We start from the raw sequence: 18,568 nt of genomic DNA, 5'->3' as shown, positions 1-18,568 counted from the left end.
TCGAGGCAGGGACCCGTGGACAAGCGAGACCCGGCTACAGCAAGCGCTGACCCCCCGCTTCTCTTGGAAGTCTGCAAGCTCGGCCCTCCACCTCACTTCTGAGGAGCGAAGGCTGGAGCGCAGGCCCTGGAGAGGCTCCACTGCTGTCTTATCTCCCCCACACTGTCCGCCCCCAAACACCGGCTGGACGCGAGGCTGGGGAGCTAGAACCCAGGCCTGGGGCTGGCTCCCTTGCCGGGATAGAGGCTGAAGAAAGGGCAAATGACCCGGAGCTGGCTATCCACAAGAAAGTAACGCCTTCAAAGTGCGTTGGGCCGGCAGACGAGTTGGACAGCCCTCTACGGAGCATCCCGCGCCCCGGGCCGACTTCCTCCCTGGCCCCCATCTGTATCTCCCCGAGCACTGTTCCCTCCCCCCAAACTCCCTCATTCCTGGGAAGTTTTCTCTCTTTACAGTCAACAAACCTGTCAAACTTCTCCCAGCCAGTCCCCCTTCCCCAGTTCCTCTTCTTCCCTCCTCCCCCCCTTTCCCTTCTCTACTATTCTTCCCGCCACTCGGTGCCGCAGGCCCGGGGATGGCAGGGGACAACCCCGCAGAGGCGAGGCGAGGAGCAGGCGGGCGGGTCCCGCACCCAGGAGCGCGCGCGGGCCCCGCCCCAGCACCGGGCTCCCGCCCTCCGCTGCGCTCTGCGCCCGCCGCCCCGGGGCGCACGGCTCCCTCCCAGGAGTCCCGCCGCCTGACTGTCGCAACTGCCACCCCCGTGGCCCCCCTGTCCCCCTCCCCCGCCCACGCTCCGGCCCCGCTCCCCTCCCACCCCCGCCCCCGGCTCTGATTTCTTCTCTCCAGCGAGCTCCGCAGGAGACACAGGCGCTGCTCTGCTCGGTCCGCTCTCCGCCTCCGCCGCGCCCTCCTCGCCCGGGATGGGCCCCCCCGCCGCCACCACCGCCGCCGCCGCCGGCGGAGTCCTCGTCTCCCGGCCGCCGCCTCGGTCGCCGCGCTCGCCCTGAAACCCGGCGGCGGCGCGCCCCGGCTCACCCCGCAGCCTCACCCCCCCCCCCCCCCGCCCGCCCGCGCCAGACTGCGGTAGAGCGCTCACGATGCTGCCACCCGTGCCCTCCCGCCTCGGGCTGCTGCTGCTGCTGCTCTTGTGCCCCGCGCACGTCGGGGGACTGTGGTGGTGAGTGCTGAATGGGACTGTCCCCCACCGCGCAACTCCAAAAGCCAGAGGGTGGGGACCCCCGAGCCAGTATTGGAACTCAGTACCACGATCCTGCAGGCTGCCTTCGGGCTCTGCCCGCTCCGGGATCCCAACCACCGGGCAGTTGCACAGGGACCCTAGCAGACAGCTGCTTTCTGATCTCTGCCCGAGCACTTCTGAAGTGCCACTTTGACGCTCCCTGCCCCTGGATATTCTATTGTGTGTCCTCCCCCCCCCCCGTGTCCTTCTTCCCCCCCTCCCTAAAGAAATGTGTCCAATTCATAGCACAAGGAATTGGCAGGTAGGTAGGGAAAAGCTGTCATGAGACCCATAGTGAGAGATTAGGTGAAGACGGGAGAAGAGCGAGGAGGGCTCTGGAACAGGACGGGAAGGAGATGGGAAGCTGTAAGGCACAGGGTCAGACAGACGCCTCTTTCCCGCCCCTCCTTACCTACGACCTCACCATGGCTAGCTCTTTCAGCACGGGCGATGTGGAGAAAAAGGGAATGTAAATGGGGGAAACTGAGTCAGGACTCTGACTTTCTTCACTGCTTCCCGCCCCCGCGACCCCAGCAAGTAAGAGAGACAGGAAGGAGATCCTGGAGGCCGGCCCTTCCAGACGTGGGAAGTAACGATTTTTTAAAAATGTGTAGCGGAGATGTGGGAACCGGGGAGCGTCCTGGTGAAGCAAGTAAGGGACAGGCCGGCCGAGGGATGGGGCAAATTCTCAGACTCGGACTCTGGGGTTGGATTTAGCCAGAGCAGACACCTAGACTTCGAAGGTTTCCAGAGTCCTGAGCCTCGAGGGGTCGGATAGGGGAGGAGAAGAAGCGTGGGGGGGGGGGGGCGCCGGGACAACTCAGATCCAAATCCTCAAGACTTTTTTTTTCCTCTTAAGTTTTTAGAGCCACAAACACCCGCCCGGAATAGCTCAGTGTTCGGAGAGGAGGGGTTTGGGCGAGAGTGCTGCTAGATTAGCCAATCCTAAGACAGCAAGGACTTCGACATTTGCATCTCGCCGCGTCATTGGCTGGACTCCGACCCTCTCCGCCCTCTCTCACCCGCCCTCGCGGTTTTGGACCCAGGGGTGGGGCAGGCCCATCCCTCTCCTCGACCGGGATTGAGTAGTGTGCCCACACAGGAAGCTGCTGGCCGCTATCCTTCCGCGATGCGGGAGAGACATCCTCACGGGTGTCAGTGAGAGGGCAAATACAAGACCCAGGCTCGGGTTAGGGAGCACGCGTCTTTAGTTTAGCTGCGATGCTGGTACTTAGCAGTTTTGACAGACGGATCTAATCCCAGCCATTAAATCTGTGGTTTTAAGCGAATCACTTTCCCACCCTACCCTACCCTACCAACTCTGTTTTTAAAGAACAATCTCCCTACCTGCCAGGCTTGCCGGGAGGACTGGGTGGGAAGATCTACAGAACGACCTGACATTAGGAGCCCTCTCCCCAATCCTGCTTCTCATCCTCCTGGTCCCCCCCCGGGGGGGGGGAGAATGAAAAGTGGGGTTCGTTTAAATACGGAATAAAGAGTCAAAAGTAATGTTTGGCAAAGAGCTCCCTCTCTCTGCCCTCTTACACACCTTTCCTAATTTTACTCTGCCATCTCTTCCTTCCTTCCCCATTGGTCTAAACTGTTCCAACAAATACCACTTCCTCCACAGAGCTGTCATTCTGACCGCCCAGTCCCGCCCCCCTCCCCACTGCTATCCTGTGCCCTCTCAGCCTGGGGCAACTATGAAGTTACTGCACTTGACCGGTAGTTGTATTTTCTGGGGGTCTTTTCCAGCCCCGTTCCTTTGTCTCGAGAGTTCTAGAAGCCCAGGACCGTGTAGGTGCTGGACACAGGTTTACGGAGTGTTGCTTTCTGGGTTTGTGTCTGTGAGGATTCCTTTGTTCAGGAAGGGCTGCTGGGTGGGAGCCAAGCCAACGGGAGAGGGGCCTGGGCCCTCTGGAGACTGACCCTGACTACGCTGGGAAGCAGGGAGTGGGGGAGGAGATGAGGAGGGCAGGTGTGGGAGAACACAGGGGCCTTCATGGCCGCAGCTGCAGCCGGGAGCTAAGTGAAGAGTGAGGGCCAGGGTGATAAGGTGGCCAGCAGCGAATGCTTCTCTCAGATGTGTCTCCGAGAGAACCTGCTCCTCCCACCTGCCTCGGCCCCTTCTCTGTCTATTTCGGACACTTAATTCCTTTGGTCTAGCCCAGGTTGACATTCACGGTTCTTTGACTCCTGAGCATTGCTCCTGTCCTGTTATAGCCTACCCGGGCCAGGCTTGGGCCAGTGGGTAGATCTTGCTGGGTTGTTAGCCTGAGGTTCTTGGCACTTGCCACACTACCTCCCCAGTCTCACTAGAGCTGGGTTCTTCAGGACTGGTGCCTTCCTCCCCTTCCTTCTCAGAGGATGATAGCTGGGCTGGAAACTCCATGGGTGGCAGAAAAGCAGCGTGACCTACAGCAGCCATTTCCACAATCCAGTCATTTCCACAATCCAGGGGCTGGGAGGACTCCAGGGTCTCTGGAGGACTTGACTGTCTAGGTCACTAAAAGAGGGTCCTAGAGGAGAGTGACCCCGGGCTTTGGGTCAATCAGCTCAGAGACCAGGCCTTTTGGTTACAAAGAAGTTTTTCCTCCACCTTTCTTCCCCCTCCACCTCCTCCCAATGCAGTGCGAGATTTCTATTTTTAATTTTTCTTGTTTAGTTTTGAGACAGGGTCTTGCTATGTAGCAGTGCGTGCTTTCTAAACTCCGCCGCCGCCGCCAGCCTCTGTGTATCTCTCCAGTGTGTAACTGTATCTTCGTGAATCACAGAACCTCAGATTCCAGGACACTGGCCAGGCTCTCTTGAGGTCATCTTGTCCAGCCCCTGCCTCCAGGCCATCCAACCTATGCTCTGCCCTCCCTCCAAGAACTCTGTCCTGAGAGTGTGAGCAGGAAAGAGGCCCTGGCTCCCAGGTCACCAGGTCCCCCTCCTCCTCTGCTCTCTACGCCCCTCTCCACAATGTCTGATCCATCTTTATTTATACCTCCAATCAGTGGATGTAGAAAATAGCTCACTGTCATAGCAGAGCCAAATCAATCTCCCTTCTTCTCTCTTCCTCTCACTGTTCTATATTTTCTGTGAAATAAACCAATTCTCCCCCGTCCCACCAGGAAGAAGCTGCCCAATCTACCCCCAGTCACCCCACTTTTGTTTCCCTCTTTATGGAAAAGAAACCGGAGCTAAAGGTCAAGGACCCCACAGGGAGGCAGGAAAAGGACCAGACCTCTTCCTGGCACTCAGGTTTTCTAGCTGCCCTCAGCCATACCTTTGTGTGTCCATACTGGTCCTGGTCATTAGGCCATCCTGTCTTTATCTGGGGCCCCTGATCCTTCCTGGTCAATGCTGATGCTGGCTCTCCATCAAGCTCCCCAGTAGGGATGGCTTGGGGGTGGGGTAGCCATCCAGTCCCTTTTCCAGGCCTCAGCCTTGGCAGCTTCCCTTCTGGGGAGACAATGGGGCTGTGAGCAGAAAAGGGCAGGGGCAAAGGAGGCTGGCTTGATCCCGGCCAGAGCATGCCCTGGGCCCACCAGAGTCCTGGCACTGTGACATTTCCTGGAGGGGGGGGGGCGGGGGGTGAGGCTCCCTCCTGTCCCGTTCACATCTGAAGCCTGGAGTTGGTGGCTGGAGGTCAGTGGGAGGCCCCATCACCAGGGCCCTGCAAGGGGGATTCCAGAATGTGTACTTTGATGGGGAAGTGCAGCTGTGGAGAGAATCGGGCAGGGCAGCAGCCAGCCCTGGCCAGCCAGCAGGAGGCCTCAGGGAACCGGACGCCTCTGCCCTCTGCAGATTGATGAGAGCGCCCCCTAGCCGGGCATTTCTTTCCTGGCCAGCTGGGAGCTTGTGCAGAGAGAGAACTGTGGCCCGGAGGAGGCTTCTTTGGCTGCCTCTACCAGCCCGGAGCCCTCTGTTTAATCTAGAATTGGATCTAGAGAGGACTGAGAGGTAACCTAGTCTATTATGGTCAGCGGTAAGGTAGAAGGTCCAAGGACAGGAGGGAACTTGCCCAGGGTGCTAAGCCTGCCTGTTGGTAGCTGAGAGTCCTGTCTCTTTTTTTGGTGCCCTTTCCTTATGTGCAGTGAGGGTGGGAATCAGGAGGAGGGACAAGGTCCTCACAGGCCCCGTTGCTCCCCCATCTCACCCTCAGATGTGTGTCCCCCGTTGTACATGCAAGAGTATGACCACTGTCCTCCAGGCATGCAGTGGAGGGCATCGCCTCCAGAGCTCTGGCAAGCAGGAAGCCCTTTTGCACAGTGAAGTCTGTCTGGGAAGGGAAAGCCCCTGCCTCTCAAAAAAAGAAAAAAAAAAAAGATGGAGATAAAAGTGTGAGGAAGGACACAGGGAACCAAATTGTGTCTGTGTGGGGAAGGGTGAGTGGGGGCCACAGGTGGGCAGTGGGGAGGCAGGGGTTAATGGAGCTGGGGCATCACTGGCTTTGATGTGGTGGTTGGGATGGGGGTAGGGACTGGGGGAGGGGAGCAGTAATTACCGAGTTAGGAGTTAGACAGAGCAGGACAGGACAGGCGGGCGGGCACAGGCCCGGCAGCCTCGGCAGCCGTCAGGCAACATTTTTCTGCCCCCCTTCCCACCACCCACCTCCCCCACCTCCCCCACACACCCCCACCCACAGCCCCAGGGCTCAGAGCTCCCTCTGCTGGCTCCTAGGAGGTGGGGTCAGATGAAGGATCTTGGGGGTAAGGAGTTGGGGGCGGGGTAGAGAGACTGGCGTGCTGGCTGTGAGACTCTCCTAGGAGGTTAGGCACTCATAGCATGGTTGGTGGTCCCATTGGCCTCCGTGATCCAGCTGGGTAAGGGGGTGGATCCTAGTGGGTGCTCTAGACACTGGGTAGGCTGAGTGGAGAAGGAAACCTAGATCCACACTGGACAGGAAAGACAGAGTGTTGCAAAAAGAACGTTCTTGGGGCTCCACACATGCCACCTACAATCCCTACTGTTTTGCCCTGTGTTGAGCAGGCCTAAGGATACAAGCACTCGATGGGATCCACTCTGTACATTATCATCGGGGGAGGGGAGGGTGGGATTATGATTTTCATTTTCCAGCCGAGGAACTGGTGTTTAACTTTTCTCATCCATCCAACAAATATCAAGTGTGTGTCACATGCCAGGGACTCACTCCACTTCACACAAGCCAGTGACAGAGCCTGGATCCAGTCCGAGCCTGGATCCCCCCAGTTCCCGAGGGTGTGTTCCACTGATGACCTCATGCCCACTTGTGAGATTCCTGCCATTAACGGAATGAGACTTCTACTTAATTGAGGAGGCAAGACAAGGGGCCACGCTGGCAGGACACACTCAGATGAGTGACAACCGGGAGGATGAAGCTGAGGCCAGGGCTGGTGCTCCTGAGGGAGAGTGGGAGCGGAGGTGAGATTGAAGAGAAGCTGGCTGAGAACATCTTGACTTACGGTGGCAGAGGAAGTGGCCCTGAGTCCAGAAGTGTGGTCTGGGGTGGAGTCCCCAGCCCTGATAGCAGGGATGAGCTGTGTGGAGCTACTATGAGAGACCACCTGGGGTCTCCCCACTTCCTTCCAGTCCCGCTTTGGGTGTTCATTTTATTTGAACAGTACTGGAGATTGAGCGCACAGCCCCAAGCATGCCAGGCAAGGATGCTACGTCTGAACTTTTTGAGACGCGGTCTTCCTGAGTGTCCCAGACTCAAGCTTACTTGAGCTGCCAATCTCCCTAGCTTGTCTTCCCAAGAAGCTGGAATTACAGACACAGGCCACCAGACCAACTCCTGTGGGTGGACATTTGTTGTTATTGAGCCTTTACAACCCTGGTTGGCCAAAAACTTGCTCTGTAGACCAGGCTGGCTTTTAACTCAGAGACCCACCACCTACCTGCCTCTGCTGCCCAAGTGCTGGGACTAAAGGTATATGTCACCATGCCTGGCTCTGTTTTGGTTTTAAAATTACCCAACTTGTTTTGCAATGGGGAATCCCTCCACTAAGTGGCCAGAGACCATCAACTCTGCTCGCCCTGCTCATCTGTGAGACCATGAAGTGAATGAGGTCAATGAGCTGGTCTTCAACATTTTCTTCTATTCCCTGAGTCCAGCGGTAGAAGAGTAAGATGAACCAGAATATTGGGGTTTCTGGGACTCAGGTCTATAGATATTACTAGTCGGAACTGCCTGGCCTCTAATTCCATCTTAACGGGCCACAGATCCATCAACTGTGGTCCTTGAAAGAGAATTCTCAGTGCAGGCCAGGACAGTTAGAGTGAGCCTATCTTCTTGTCTGTATACTGAATTCTTTTAGGGATAGCCACGTTCTCTGTGCCCAGAAGTGGCCATAAGATTATATCCCAGAGCTTAAGTAGGATATCTGTTCCTTACACCATGCATTCCGGCTTTAAGATATACAAATTGTTCTAAAAGTGTGCATCTTCTCTGAGCTGATCCCAGGTCAACACTGATCCAGACTCCCCCAAAGTAGCACTCATTATGTAAGGAAACAAATGTCCAGGAAGCAAAGTAAATGAGGAGGAATGAGAGAGGAGGGTGGGGAGCTGTTCGAGAAGTGGAGTCAGATATTACCACTGAGACTGGAGCACTTCCGGATCAACTCATCATTTTTTCTTAAGTCCACAGAGGAAACTGATTTGTCTGGAATGGCTCAGCCCACCCAGAAATGACAAAAACCAGGGTCAGAAGTAGGGCTGGGTAGTTTGTTCAATACCCCCTGTCTTGTGTCTTTTCTGGAGTTTCATTTCCTACGTCTTTAGGACAGGAGGGCAGGGAACAAGCTGGTCCCTTGGGATTCTTAGTGCTATCACTGCCCATCCCGCCTCCTGACCAGCTGGTAAACAAGACTTGTTCCCAGGAAGCCAGCCAGCCCCTCAACCCTGTGAAGGGCCAGCCCCACCTCCTGGGGGCCCTGCCCTTCATCTCCCCACGATTCCTTTCCTATCTCTAGCCCCTGGGAAGCAGACAAGGCCAAGAGGGTTTTGCAGTTCTTCCCTTGCTTGCCCCAAACTCTTTCCTGCTTTGCCAAGGGAGGAGGCAGGAAAGGGGAGGGATGGGGCAGAGTGACCTTGGGAAGATAAATCCATTCAACCTTGGGAAAATAGGGAGTGTGCAGAGGGCAGGGGTGGGGGTGGGGGTGGGGCTGGGGAACTTGGTGGTAGGGGCCATGGAGATGGGGAAGGCGAGTTTTCAGAGCTTCGCAGAGTCAGGAGGAGTTAGGGTGTGCAGGTGGTAGAGAGAAACTGGACAGCTGCAGAGAGGCCCACTTTGCTTCTCTCATCTCGGGGAGAGAAAATGTTTGAGGATATGACACTAGGAGTCATGATATGATACCACATCAATGGGACCTGGACCCAGGGGGGGGGGAGGGTGTCTTATGGCTCATTCATTCAGAAACATGTTAAGTATTCATTGTCATTATATATCTATATCTATTCATCCATAATGTAGAATTCACGACATGCAAATTTCAGAATAAACACTGCAGGGATATAAATCAGGTACCCAGAAAGCTTCCAGGGAAAATAAAGAAAAAGGAAGAAAGAAAGACTGTCCCAACAACAAGGGAGCTTATCTACCTACCCTGAACAACCATGCTGGAAGCCACTCAAATCCAAATCCTTTTTTAATGAGGTGGATAAGTGGACAGATTTATTAATGAAGATGTACACAGAAAGATAAGACTGAATTCTTTTTGTGGTGCAATTTTTAGTCTAGACTGGAGTAAAGGGGATAACAGCCATGGGACAGACAAAGTAAGAGTGAGACAACATTGGTCTTGGTTAGGGGTAGGATAGATAATAGGCAAGTGATGAACAGGTAGAGGCTGATCAATTCTCCAAGGTCACTGGGCCATTGGGAGCCAGCTCGGGTTGTCCTAACCTTGGCTCACTGATCATTACTCCATGGGTCCCTTCTCTGGGGCAGAGACTGTGGGATAGGGCTGGTGCTGGGCAGGGTGGGGGTAAGGGGCACCCAAGCTCAATACAAGGGAACCTGTGATGCCTGTTTCTGCCCAGAAGAGATGCTTGATCCCTAAACTATTTGAGTAGGGATAACAGCATCATTCCCAAGTGTGTGTGTGTGTGTGTGTGTGTGTGTGAGAGAGAGAGAGGGGGGGGGATCCTTAAGAGATGGGGCTTTCACATCTTTCTGCAAACATCTCTCTGAGCACCTCATCTTCAGTGTTGAGAGTTTTACCTTAAGACCTAAATTCCTCTTGTTGCTATTTAAGAACATTACATCTCAGGACATGCCTGGGCAGCCCGTACTTGTGGAGTAAATGGGGACAGTGGGGCAGATAGGCACGGAAGCAAAGCTGAAAAGTAGGCCACCCTGACCTCTCACACTCTTTTGCCAACATCTTCCTCTACATTTTATACTCCGCTGCCTCCAGTGTGCAAACCCCCCCCCCCCGCCAACCTGTCTTTCTCTGCCCTCTGCAGAAGGGTTTTGAACGGTCTCAAATTAACCTCCCCAGCTCTGCCCACAGATCCCTTCAAGCCTGAGCTCTTAGCTATGTTCAAATAGGAGCCATCTGATTCAAGCGGGGTTTCCCCCCAGGTGTGAATTCCTGGCCGACAACCTATGGAAACCAAGTGGCAGCCCTCTCCTCGGGTGGAATGAAGGTGGGCAGGGTCAAGAGGCTGCTGACAAGGTGCAGACCTTCTCAGCAGGTCTTTACCCACAAACCAAACATCGCCCCTCCACCACACCGTTGGTTATATCACTCTAGCACTCAGGGCTTGGCTTGGTGCCATCTCTCTCTGGGAAAGCCAGCTACCCTGGAGCAAGAGAAGGGTCGGCATCACCTATCTGCCAACAATGCTGAGCAGCTACGTTCCCAGCTCCTTCCTGCAGCGGTCTAGCTCAGGGAAACAGGGAGCAGCAGGCTAGGCGGGTCCGATCGAAGCGAAAATTTCTCATTTTACAGAAGAAGTCGAACTAAGAAGGGGTGTGGCCTTTTTTCATAGGCTCTGTTCTCTAGACACTCTAATACCACATGGAGGTTCTGTCCTTCGGATGGCCCCTGCTTTGTACGGGGGCTGTCCAGGTTGCAGGCCACTAAGGCCACATCCTCCCTTGATACTGTTTACTTTGCTTAGAATACTTTCTTTCATGAGATTGGGTGGGGTGGGGTGGGGGTGTTGACAGCTTTCTTAATTTTTTTTTTTTTTTCTGCTAATTTCTTCCTTGTTTCCCTTTTGGGTTAGGCCTATTGAATTTTAGCCTTGGCCTGGGACAACTGCCTTCACCTTGAGCAAAGTCCCTTTAAGGGTTTATGAGTGGAGATGCACACAGAAGGATAAGACTGAGTTCTTGTCGTGATGCCATTTTCAGCCTAGACTTCAGTAGAGAGGGGACACAGACATGGGATGGAAAGGGGACCAGAGGGACAACACCAGTCTCAGTTAGGGGCAGGATGGAGAGACTCGGGGGTAGCACCTGGCTGTGGGCTGAGGGGCGCTGGCTCCCTCTCCTTCATTCCCACTCCGCCCCAGGTCTTTTATGTTTTGGGAGGTACACTCCTGACCTGCTGTTCTGCTCCCCAGGGCTGTGGGTAGCCCCCTGGTCATGGATCCTACCAGCATCTGCAGGAAGGCCAGGCGGCTGGCAGGACGGCAGGCTGAGCTGTGCCAGTCAGAGCCGGAAGTGGTGGCAGAGCTCGCCCGGGGCGCAAGGCTGGGGGTCCGAGAATGTCAGTTCCAGTTCCGTTTCCGCCGCTGGAACTGCTCCAGTCACAGCAAGGCCTTTGGGCGCGTCTTGCAGCAGGGTTAGTGTGGGAGAGGCCCCGGAGGGATGTGCCTGCCTTCTTCTTGCCAGGGGAGCAGGTTTGGGGAGGCTGCTTGAACCCTATCTCCCGATTTACCCCCTAGGCACTCTGCCCATCTTGCCCCTCCACACCTGTCTCTCAGATGGCCCAGGACAGGCTGGGGGAGGAGGGTCCCCTATCATCCTGGGCAGTCACTGGCCTCATCTCCGTCCTCCCTCCGCAGACATCCGAGAGACAGCCTTCGTGTTTGCGATTACTGCAGCCGGCGCCAGCCACGCGGTCACGCAGGCCTGTTCCATGGGAGAACTCCTGCAGTGCGGATGCCAGGCACCCCGCGGGCGAGCACCGCCTAGGCCCTCTGGCCTTCTGGGCACTCCTGGACCTCCAGGGCCAACAGGTTCCCCAGATGCCAGCGCCGCCTGGGAGTGGGGAGGCTGCGGAGACGATGTGGACTTCGGGGATGAGAAGTCAAGGCTCTTTATGGATGCCCAGCACAAGCGGGGACGTGGAGACATCCGGGCACTGGTGCAGCTGCACAACAATGAGGCGGGCAGGCTGGTGCGTACAGGCAGGCGCTGTAGGTGTCGTGTGCACGAGTGTGGAAGTGTGAGTATGCAAGAGAGCGCCAGTGGGTGTGGCAGAGTGTGGGTGGCAGCATGTTTGTGGTAGCACGGGCACAAGCAAAGGTGTGAATGTGTAGGAGGGTGTTGATGTGTGTGGGAGTGAACAAGATGGGCAACTTGGGAAGACTGGGACTTGGGCCGGGACACAGATGCACATGGCAGAGGAGATGTCCAGTCTAGAGGGCTGGGGACGCAGGTGTGTGGAGCTGAGAGGAACAGTGAGCAGAGTGGAGAAAGGACACTTCTAGAATAGTACTGAGAACCAGCAGAGACCCAAGGTGGGGTGGCATCCCTCTGATACATGACCAGTGAGGTAGACATCAGGGCAGGAGCAGGGCTAGGGATGAAATTAAGAATAGGAGCCATAACCCGAACGGTGGTGGCGCACGCCTTTCATCCCAGCACTCGGGAGGCAGAGCCAGGCGGATCTCTGTGAGTTCGAGGCCAACCTGGTCTACAGAGCGAGACCCAGGACAGACACCAAAACTGCACAGAGAAAAAGAATAGGAGCCACAGTAAGGTCTGGGATCCTGGTGGCGGAGGCACCAGAGAAAGTGAGGGTTAGAACAAAGTCTAGAAGAACTGACTTGGAAAGGACTGTGGGAAGTCAGCAGAGGCCAGGGCAGCCCAGACCCAGCTTCAGACTGGCAAGCAAGGCAGGACTGGATCCTGATCTCCTGAGTGCATTCAGATGGACCTTCCTACATCCTATGTCTCAGTTCTAGAGTAGTTGAGGAACATTCCTCCACACATTCTGTGTCCTTCAAGGTTGAGCCCAAGGCATCATCAGGCAGACAGGGAGGAGGGGGCTCAGGAGAGGAATGTCCGGACAGGCCCACATACCTGTTGAGAGGATTGGGGAGGGGTGACAGAGACAGACGCCCAGGCGGCTGCCTGTGTCTGCTCAGCTCTGCCTGGGGCCGCGAGGGGTAGGAATGAGGAGGCCGGGTTGGCAGGAGGGCTAGGCTGCGACAGCTGCCGCTTCTCCCCACTCCAGGGAGAATGGAGAATCTCACCACTGCGTCCCTTCTATTCTCTCCCGCTCCCTGGCTTTGGACCCTGGAATCTCTGCTCCATCCACTGTTTCCACTTCCCACTCTCTTTCTCCTTCGTCTTTGTCATCCTTTCTCCCTCTCTGAGTGGTCGTTTTTTTATTCATTTTCTCCTTCTAACCTTGTACCTACCTCCTGCCTGCCTGGCTAACCTGTCTCATTCCCCCCCCTCCCTCTTCTTCCCTCCCTCCCTTCCTCCCCTTCCTTCCTTCCTTCCTTCCTTCCTTCCTTCCTTCCTTCCTTCCTTCCTCCCTCCCTCCCTCCTTCTCTCCCTCCCTCCTTCTCTCCCTCCCTCCTTCCCTCCCTCCCTTCCTCCCCTTCCTTCCTTCCTTCCTCCCTCCCTCCCTCCTTCTCTCCCTCCCTCCTTCTCTCCCTCCCTCCTTCCCTCCCTCCCTTCCTCCCCTTCCTTCCTTCCTTCCTTCCTTCCTTCCTTCCTTCCTTCCTTCCTTCCTTCCTCCCTCCCTCCCTCCCTCCCTCCCTCCCTCCCTCCCTCCCTCCCTCCCTCCCTCCCTCCCTTCCTTCCTCCCTCCCTCCCTCCCTTCTTTTCTTCCTTGCTCTCCCTTCTCTCTCTGCTTCCTTTGCTTTCTGTTGTGCCCCCCCTCTGCCCCGCCCATCGCCCCGCCCCTCTGCTCCCGCAGGCGGTGCGGAGCCACACGCGCACCGAATGTAAGTGCCACGGCCTTTCGGGTTCGTGCGCGCTGCGCACCTGCTGGCAGAAGCTGCCTCCGTTCCGCGAGGTGGGCGCACGGCTGCTGGAACGCTTCCACGGCGCCTCGCGCGTCATGGGCACCAACGACGGCAAAGCCCTGCTGCCTGCAGTCCGCACGCTCAAGCCTCCCGGCCGAGCCGACCTCCTCTACGCCGCCGACTCGCCCGACTTCTGCGCCCCCAACCGGCGCACCGGCTCGCCCGGCACGCGCGGCCGCGCCTGCAACAGCAGTGCCCCGGACCTCAGCGGCTGCGACCTGTTGTGCTGCGGTCGCGGACACCGCCAGGAGAGCGTACAGCTCGAGGAGAACTGCCTGTGCCGCTTCCACTGGTGCTGCGTGGTGCAGTGCCACCGCTGCCGCGTGCGCAAGGAGCTCAGCCTGTGCCTCTGACTCGCCGCCTGCCTCGGAACGGCGCGCCAGCCGCCTCTTGGCAATCTGCAGGACCACTGGATTCCAGCAGGGGGCGCTGTCCGGGTCCAGCTGCTCCCTAGGAAAATTACATGTCTAGGCCTTGGGAAACTACAGGGGCTGGGAGCTTGGGGTTTACACCTGCCCTCCCAGGTCTGAGGACCCTGCTCCTCCAGCATCCCCCAGAAGGGCCCTCTGCGGGAGACTGTACAGGCTCTTCTCCCTCCCTTTGGCCTCCCAGATGGAAATAAAAAAGCCAGACTCTGGCCTCTGGAGAGGATGCTCCTCAGATTTACTGGAGTGGATTACAATAAAGACATTTAAATCAATAGGACAGGACCCACAGTTTGAGGGGAGGTATTCCTAGAGGGCCAGGATATGGAAGGGAGTTAGGCGGTCCTGATAGAACTAGCGTTCTGGCCTGGATCTGTAATCCCACCCGTCACTGAGGCAGGGCAAGGAGAGGGAGGGCTCCTGGAAACCCCGTAGCTCTCCTTCGGCACCCCTTTGTTCGTTCCCGTCCACATCAGGCACCCGAATCTTGAGAACAAGTGATTCCATTTTAAAGGGACACAAAGGGCCCAGCAGTTTCTAGCAGTGTGCTCAGTTGTTGGGCCTTTGTGTTCATTTTTAGGACATCATGTCTGTTTCTGCGACTCCTGAGGAAATCAAGGGTAGACTTTTGGGGTCGAGAGATTAAAGCTCTTTATAAACTGAAAAATACAATGAAACTGCTTGCAAGGAACACCTGCTTTTGTTACCATCAAAACTAGCCATCCCATCAGCCCTAAAAAGACTGGTGCCAGCTAGGAGATCACCCTGCGTTCCATCCCCAGCACTCACGTTAAAAACCCAACATGGCCTGGTGGTGGCAGCACATGCCTTTAATCAGAGGCAGGCAGATCTCTGAGTTTCCTAGAACAACACAATCTCTCTCTCTCTCTCTCTCTCTCTCTCTCTCTCTCTCTCTCTCTCTCTCTCTCTCTCTCTCTCTCTCTCTCTCTCTCTCTCCAGACTGCGCCTGCCTAGTATAGTGTTTCTAATCACACTCAGAGGAAACAAGTTTGTACCAGGGTCTTGTCTGGCACCCAGCCATATATATATATATATTTTAAGCAGGCTCCCCTCAGGGAGCTGATTGTGAGGGTTAAAGGACACACGAATAGTTCTGGGTTCTCTAGAGCTGAGGCTTGTGCCCTCATCTTCAATCCAAGAGAACCGGGGGCACAGCCCACCTGTGGAATATCCCCCCAGTGCGAATGCTGCAGTTAGGGGATGACTCCATCCCCTTGCAGCTAAGCAGGAAAAGGTATGGGCTTTTGGTTCAGATTCTTATTGTTTGAAGCTGGGGTAGCCCAGGCCAATATGGCCTGTTTTCTCTTCCTGTGTGGTCTCACTCTATCTCAGTTATCTACGGCAAAGTAACAACAGCCTCCAAATAACTACTCGGTATCCTTTTTGGACAACTATGTGTCAGAACTCAGCTCAGGGGTTTGGTTCAGAGGGCAATTTGGTGTGGAGTGCCTGGGGTCATTCTGCTGGAAGATGTGCTGCTCTGGGGGTGTTGATGAGGTTTTGTTTCCATGCCTAAGGACTTGGTGGTTCTCTGTGTGGCTGACTTGGTCTCCTCCCCCACCCCACCCCCCGCGTGGTGGCCTGAAGGAAGGAAGACATGAAGAAAAGAGAGAGTCGAGCCTCTAGGCAGATTTTGTCTTCTGAGAGTCCAGCCGTAGAAGTTACATAACATCACTACTGCTCTCTCTTGGCTGGAACAGATCACAGAGTCAGGAGGGGGAAATAGAAAGCTCTGAGGGGTGGGAGGAAAGACAAAGAGTTTGCAGCCATCTTGACCCATCCCTCACCCTCAGAGAAACCTTGGGAGGATTTCTTTTTCTTGAGACAGGAAGAACACTTAGCACAGCATTTGGTAAATTATGCCAACTCCCTGTTTCACGAAGGGTAGTTTCTGTGAGAGTAGGAGGAGTGGGCTCTTGCTTTGCAGGTATGGGGCGGCTCTGACTGCAAGGGAAGACATCCAACCGTCAGACTAGGCCAAAGGGAGGTACAGAATTTAGCCCGGATTCAGCCACAGCGGAGCTGAATGCACGGACTTCAGTGATGTCATTACAGGTCTCTCTGTCTCTCCTCGCCCCCTCTGTCTCTCTTATTCCTCAGTCCCTACCCCCTATGTTCATTGTTTCAGCTCACCATGTCTGTCTACCATCCTCATCCTCTCCCTGTGTACATTTTCTCTATATGACAGCTTTGGGCCTACATGCTTAGGATTTGAAGGGGATCCTGGGGCTGGAGAAATTGCTGTGTTTAAGAACACTTGTTGGTCTTCCAGAGGACCCAGGTTCATTTCCCATCATCCACATGGTAGCTCACAACCGTCCTTTATTCCAGCTCCAAAGGACCAGATACATTCTTTGACTCTGCAGGCACCAGACATCCACATGTTGCTCAACCATACATACAGGCAAAGCATAAACACACACACACACAATCTATTTTTAAAAGCCTCTTCCATTATAGTCCCAAGGAAGACACTGATTAGTTCAACCTGAACCAGTAACACTCACCGGGAAAACACGCTACTATGACAGATTGGCAGATTCCTAAGACCGCAGGGGATGGGGCACAGAGTTCTTTCTTCAAATGAAACAGAGGAAGGGAACTCAGGACAGACACCAATGGTGGCTTCCATCTACTCCCACTGGATGGTCTATCTGGGCCGGGACCGCAAGCATCATAGTAGGCAGGGGATGTCAGGCTGTGGAAGAAGGAAGGGGCATTTGTGGTTTCCCTCTGTATTTCTTCCATCAGATGCCTGGGCTTCAGGGCAATCTCATTGAGAATTTGAACTCAGAACCCCCTGGCAGAAGCAGACTCTAACTTTCCAAGAGGGAGAGTAGAAATGGCCCTCAGGGAAGACAGGAAAGGAAAGCTCTGAGGGGTGGAGTTTATAGTCACAGATCTGCCTTTCCCAGAGCTCTGGGAGGGTGCCGCTGTGGTGCCTCTCTTCTCCTCCCCTCCCTTCTCCTGTCTTCCTTTCTCTTCCCTCTTCCTTCCCCTCCCTTCTCCTCCCTTCTTCCTCTTCCCCAATGCAGACCCAAAGCCTGGTGCAGACTATGAAAGTCACCCAGGCGCTAACAATGCCCGCTCAGTCCAGCGCTTTTTCAATGTCTTGTACTTCACAAATAGACCACCAGAGGGCCTCAGAGTCCAACTTCTCTATGGACGGAGAGAGCAGCCAGAGGAGAAGTCTGCGGAATTCAAGAGCAGGAAGGCACGGCTAGAGACCCACGGACAGCTTAGGTCAAGCCGCTGGGGTTTCAGGCTGTCTGGAACCTCTAGGTTGACCAGGCCTAGGACTGGGACTCCAGTCTGTGTCTCTATGACTGCCTGGTTCTGGTAGGGTGTTCTGGGATGAGATGGATGATGTGGGTGTTGAGTATTTTCCTCTATGTGGCAGAAAAGCAGACCATATGAATCTACACCACTCCAAGTAGGTTGAAAAGAAGGTAAGATGTAGTTTAAAAAAAAAAAAAAAAAAAAGGCCCTGGCCAAGTCAGCTAAGCAGCTAAGTGGCTAACCTATCTGTGCCTCAGTGACCCCATCACGAAATTGGGCTGTCTGAGACCTTCTTGGCACATGGCGAAAGCACAGAACAGACTGCAGTCTTTTGGGGGCAGGGAGGGGTGTTTCTAGACAGGGTTTGTCTGTGTAATCCTGGCTATCTTGAAACCAGCTCTGTAGACCAGGCTGGCCTCAAACTCTGCCTGTGTCTGCATCCTAAGTGCTGGGCTTAAAGGTGTGTGCCACCACTGCCCAGCTCTGCTGAGGTCTTTAAGTTGCTAGTCACATGGCAGGGATCCATTGTCTAAGACCCCGAGTCCCACAGGGGTCTGGGAACTCCCTAACTTAAAAAGTGACGACGCTGAACAGGAAGCCATGGTTGGCGGTCACAAGCCTGCTCCTCTGTAAGCGCAGAGATGGCGCTGTGCTCTTGCGCTGCTCAGAAGTGCCCCCTGACATCCCCTCCCCTAGCTCACCCAGCTGCTCAGCCCCAGGCACAGGCAAGGTCCCCTGCTGGCTGAGGGGTGGGGGACATGTGGAACTTGGGCAAAGGGGAAGAGCACAGAGGCACCCCAGATGTGTGTGGTGTGTGACCACATCAGGAAAAGGCAGAACATAGCAGATGGATGAGAAGGCTGAGTGGAAGGCCTAGGATGAGTCGGAGGCCAAGGACTCCCAACTCATCTCTCTTTCCCTTTGAGAGTCACACATTAGGAAGCTGGAGACATGGAAGCAGGGAGCTGCTTCCCCTTACCTTGCTGAGGCAGGGTCACCAGGAAGGCGGGGCCCCTTATCCATCTAGAGATCTTCCTTCTCTTCTTCACCCAGACCAACTTCTCCAACTGAGCATCGAGACAGAGCAGGACTGGACTGGGCTAGGCTGGGGCTGTGAGGGTCCCACCTGTTCTCACCCTGTGCCTCCCCCAGCCCTTCCTCCCTCCGTGTGAGACCTCCCCCAGAGCTGCCACAGCTGGAATCATTCTCTAGCTGCCTTTCATCCTCCTAGCTCCCCACCCCCACCCCCAGTGGCCCCTGTAATTGTGGTCTCTGGCAGGCGGCTGCGGGGGCTGGGGCTGGGCTGAGGGCCAGGTCGCAGGGCAGGTCTGGGGTGGAGACTGGGGGCTGCTGGTGCTGGTAGAGGCTTGGCCATGGCATAGGTCATCCAGGTTAGGGCCCCAGATGCACACTAGGCTTC

At 55.5% G+C, this 18,568-nt stretch overlaps 1 protein-coding gene across 1 annotated transcript; it reads left to right on the top strand.

Moving 5' to 3' along the window:
- Window positions 1–1,031: 1,031 nt before the first annotated feature.
- Wnt6 (Wnt family member 6) lies at window positions 1,032–14,123 on the top strand. Its single transcript, XM_006972275.3, has 4 exons — window positions 1,032–1,177; window positions 10,781–11,001; window positions 11,225–11,559; window positions 13,315–14,123. Exons 1-4 carry the CDS (start codon window positions 1,098–1,100, stop codon window positions 13,774–13,776), a joined length of 1,098 nt encoding a protein of 365 aa, XP_006972337.3. The 5' UTR covers window positions 1,032–1,097; the 3' UTR covers window positions 13,777–14,123.
- Window positions 14,124–18,568: the final 4,445 nt, after the last annotated feature.

The sequence above is a fragment of the Peromyscus maniculatus genome, chromosome 13 (assembly GCF_049852395.1).
Source record: "Peromyscus maniculatus bairdii isolate BWxNUB_F1_BW_parent chromosome 13, HU_Pman_BW_mat_3.1, whole genome shotgun sequence".
Classification (NCBI taxonomy): Eukaryota; Metazoa; Chordata; class Mammalia; order Rodentia; family Cricetidae; genus Peromyscus; species Peromyscus maniculatus.
Note: the sequence above shows the minus strand (reverse complement) of the source record. Positions and strands in the feature narration are given on the sequence as shown.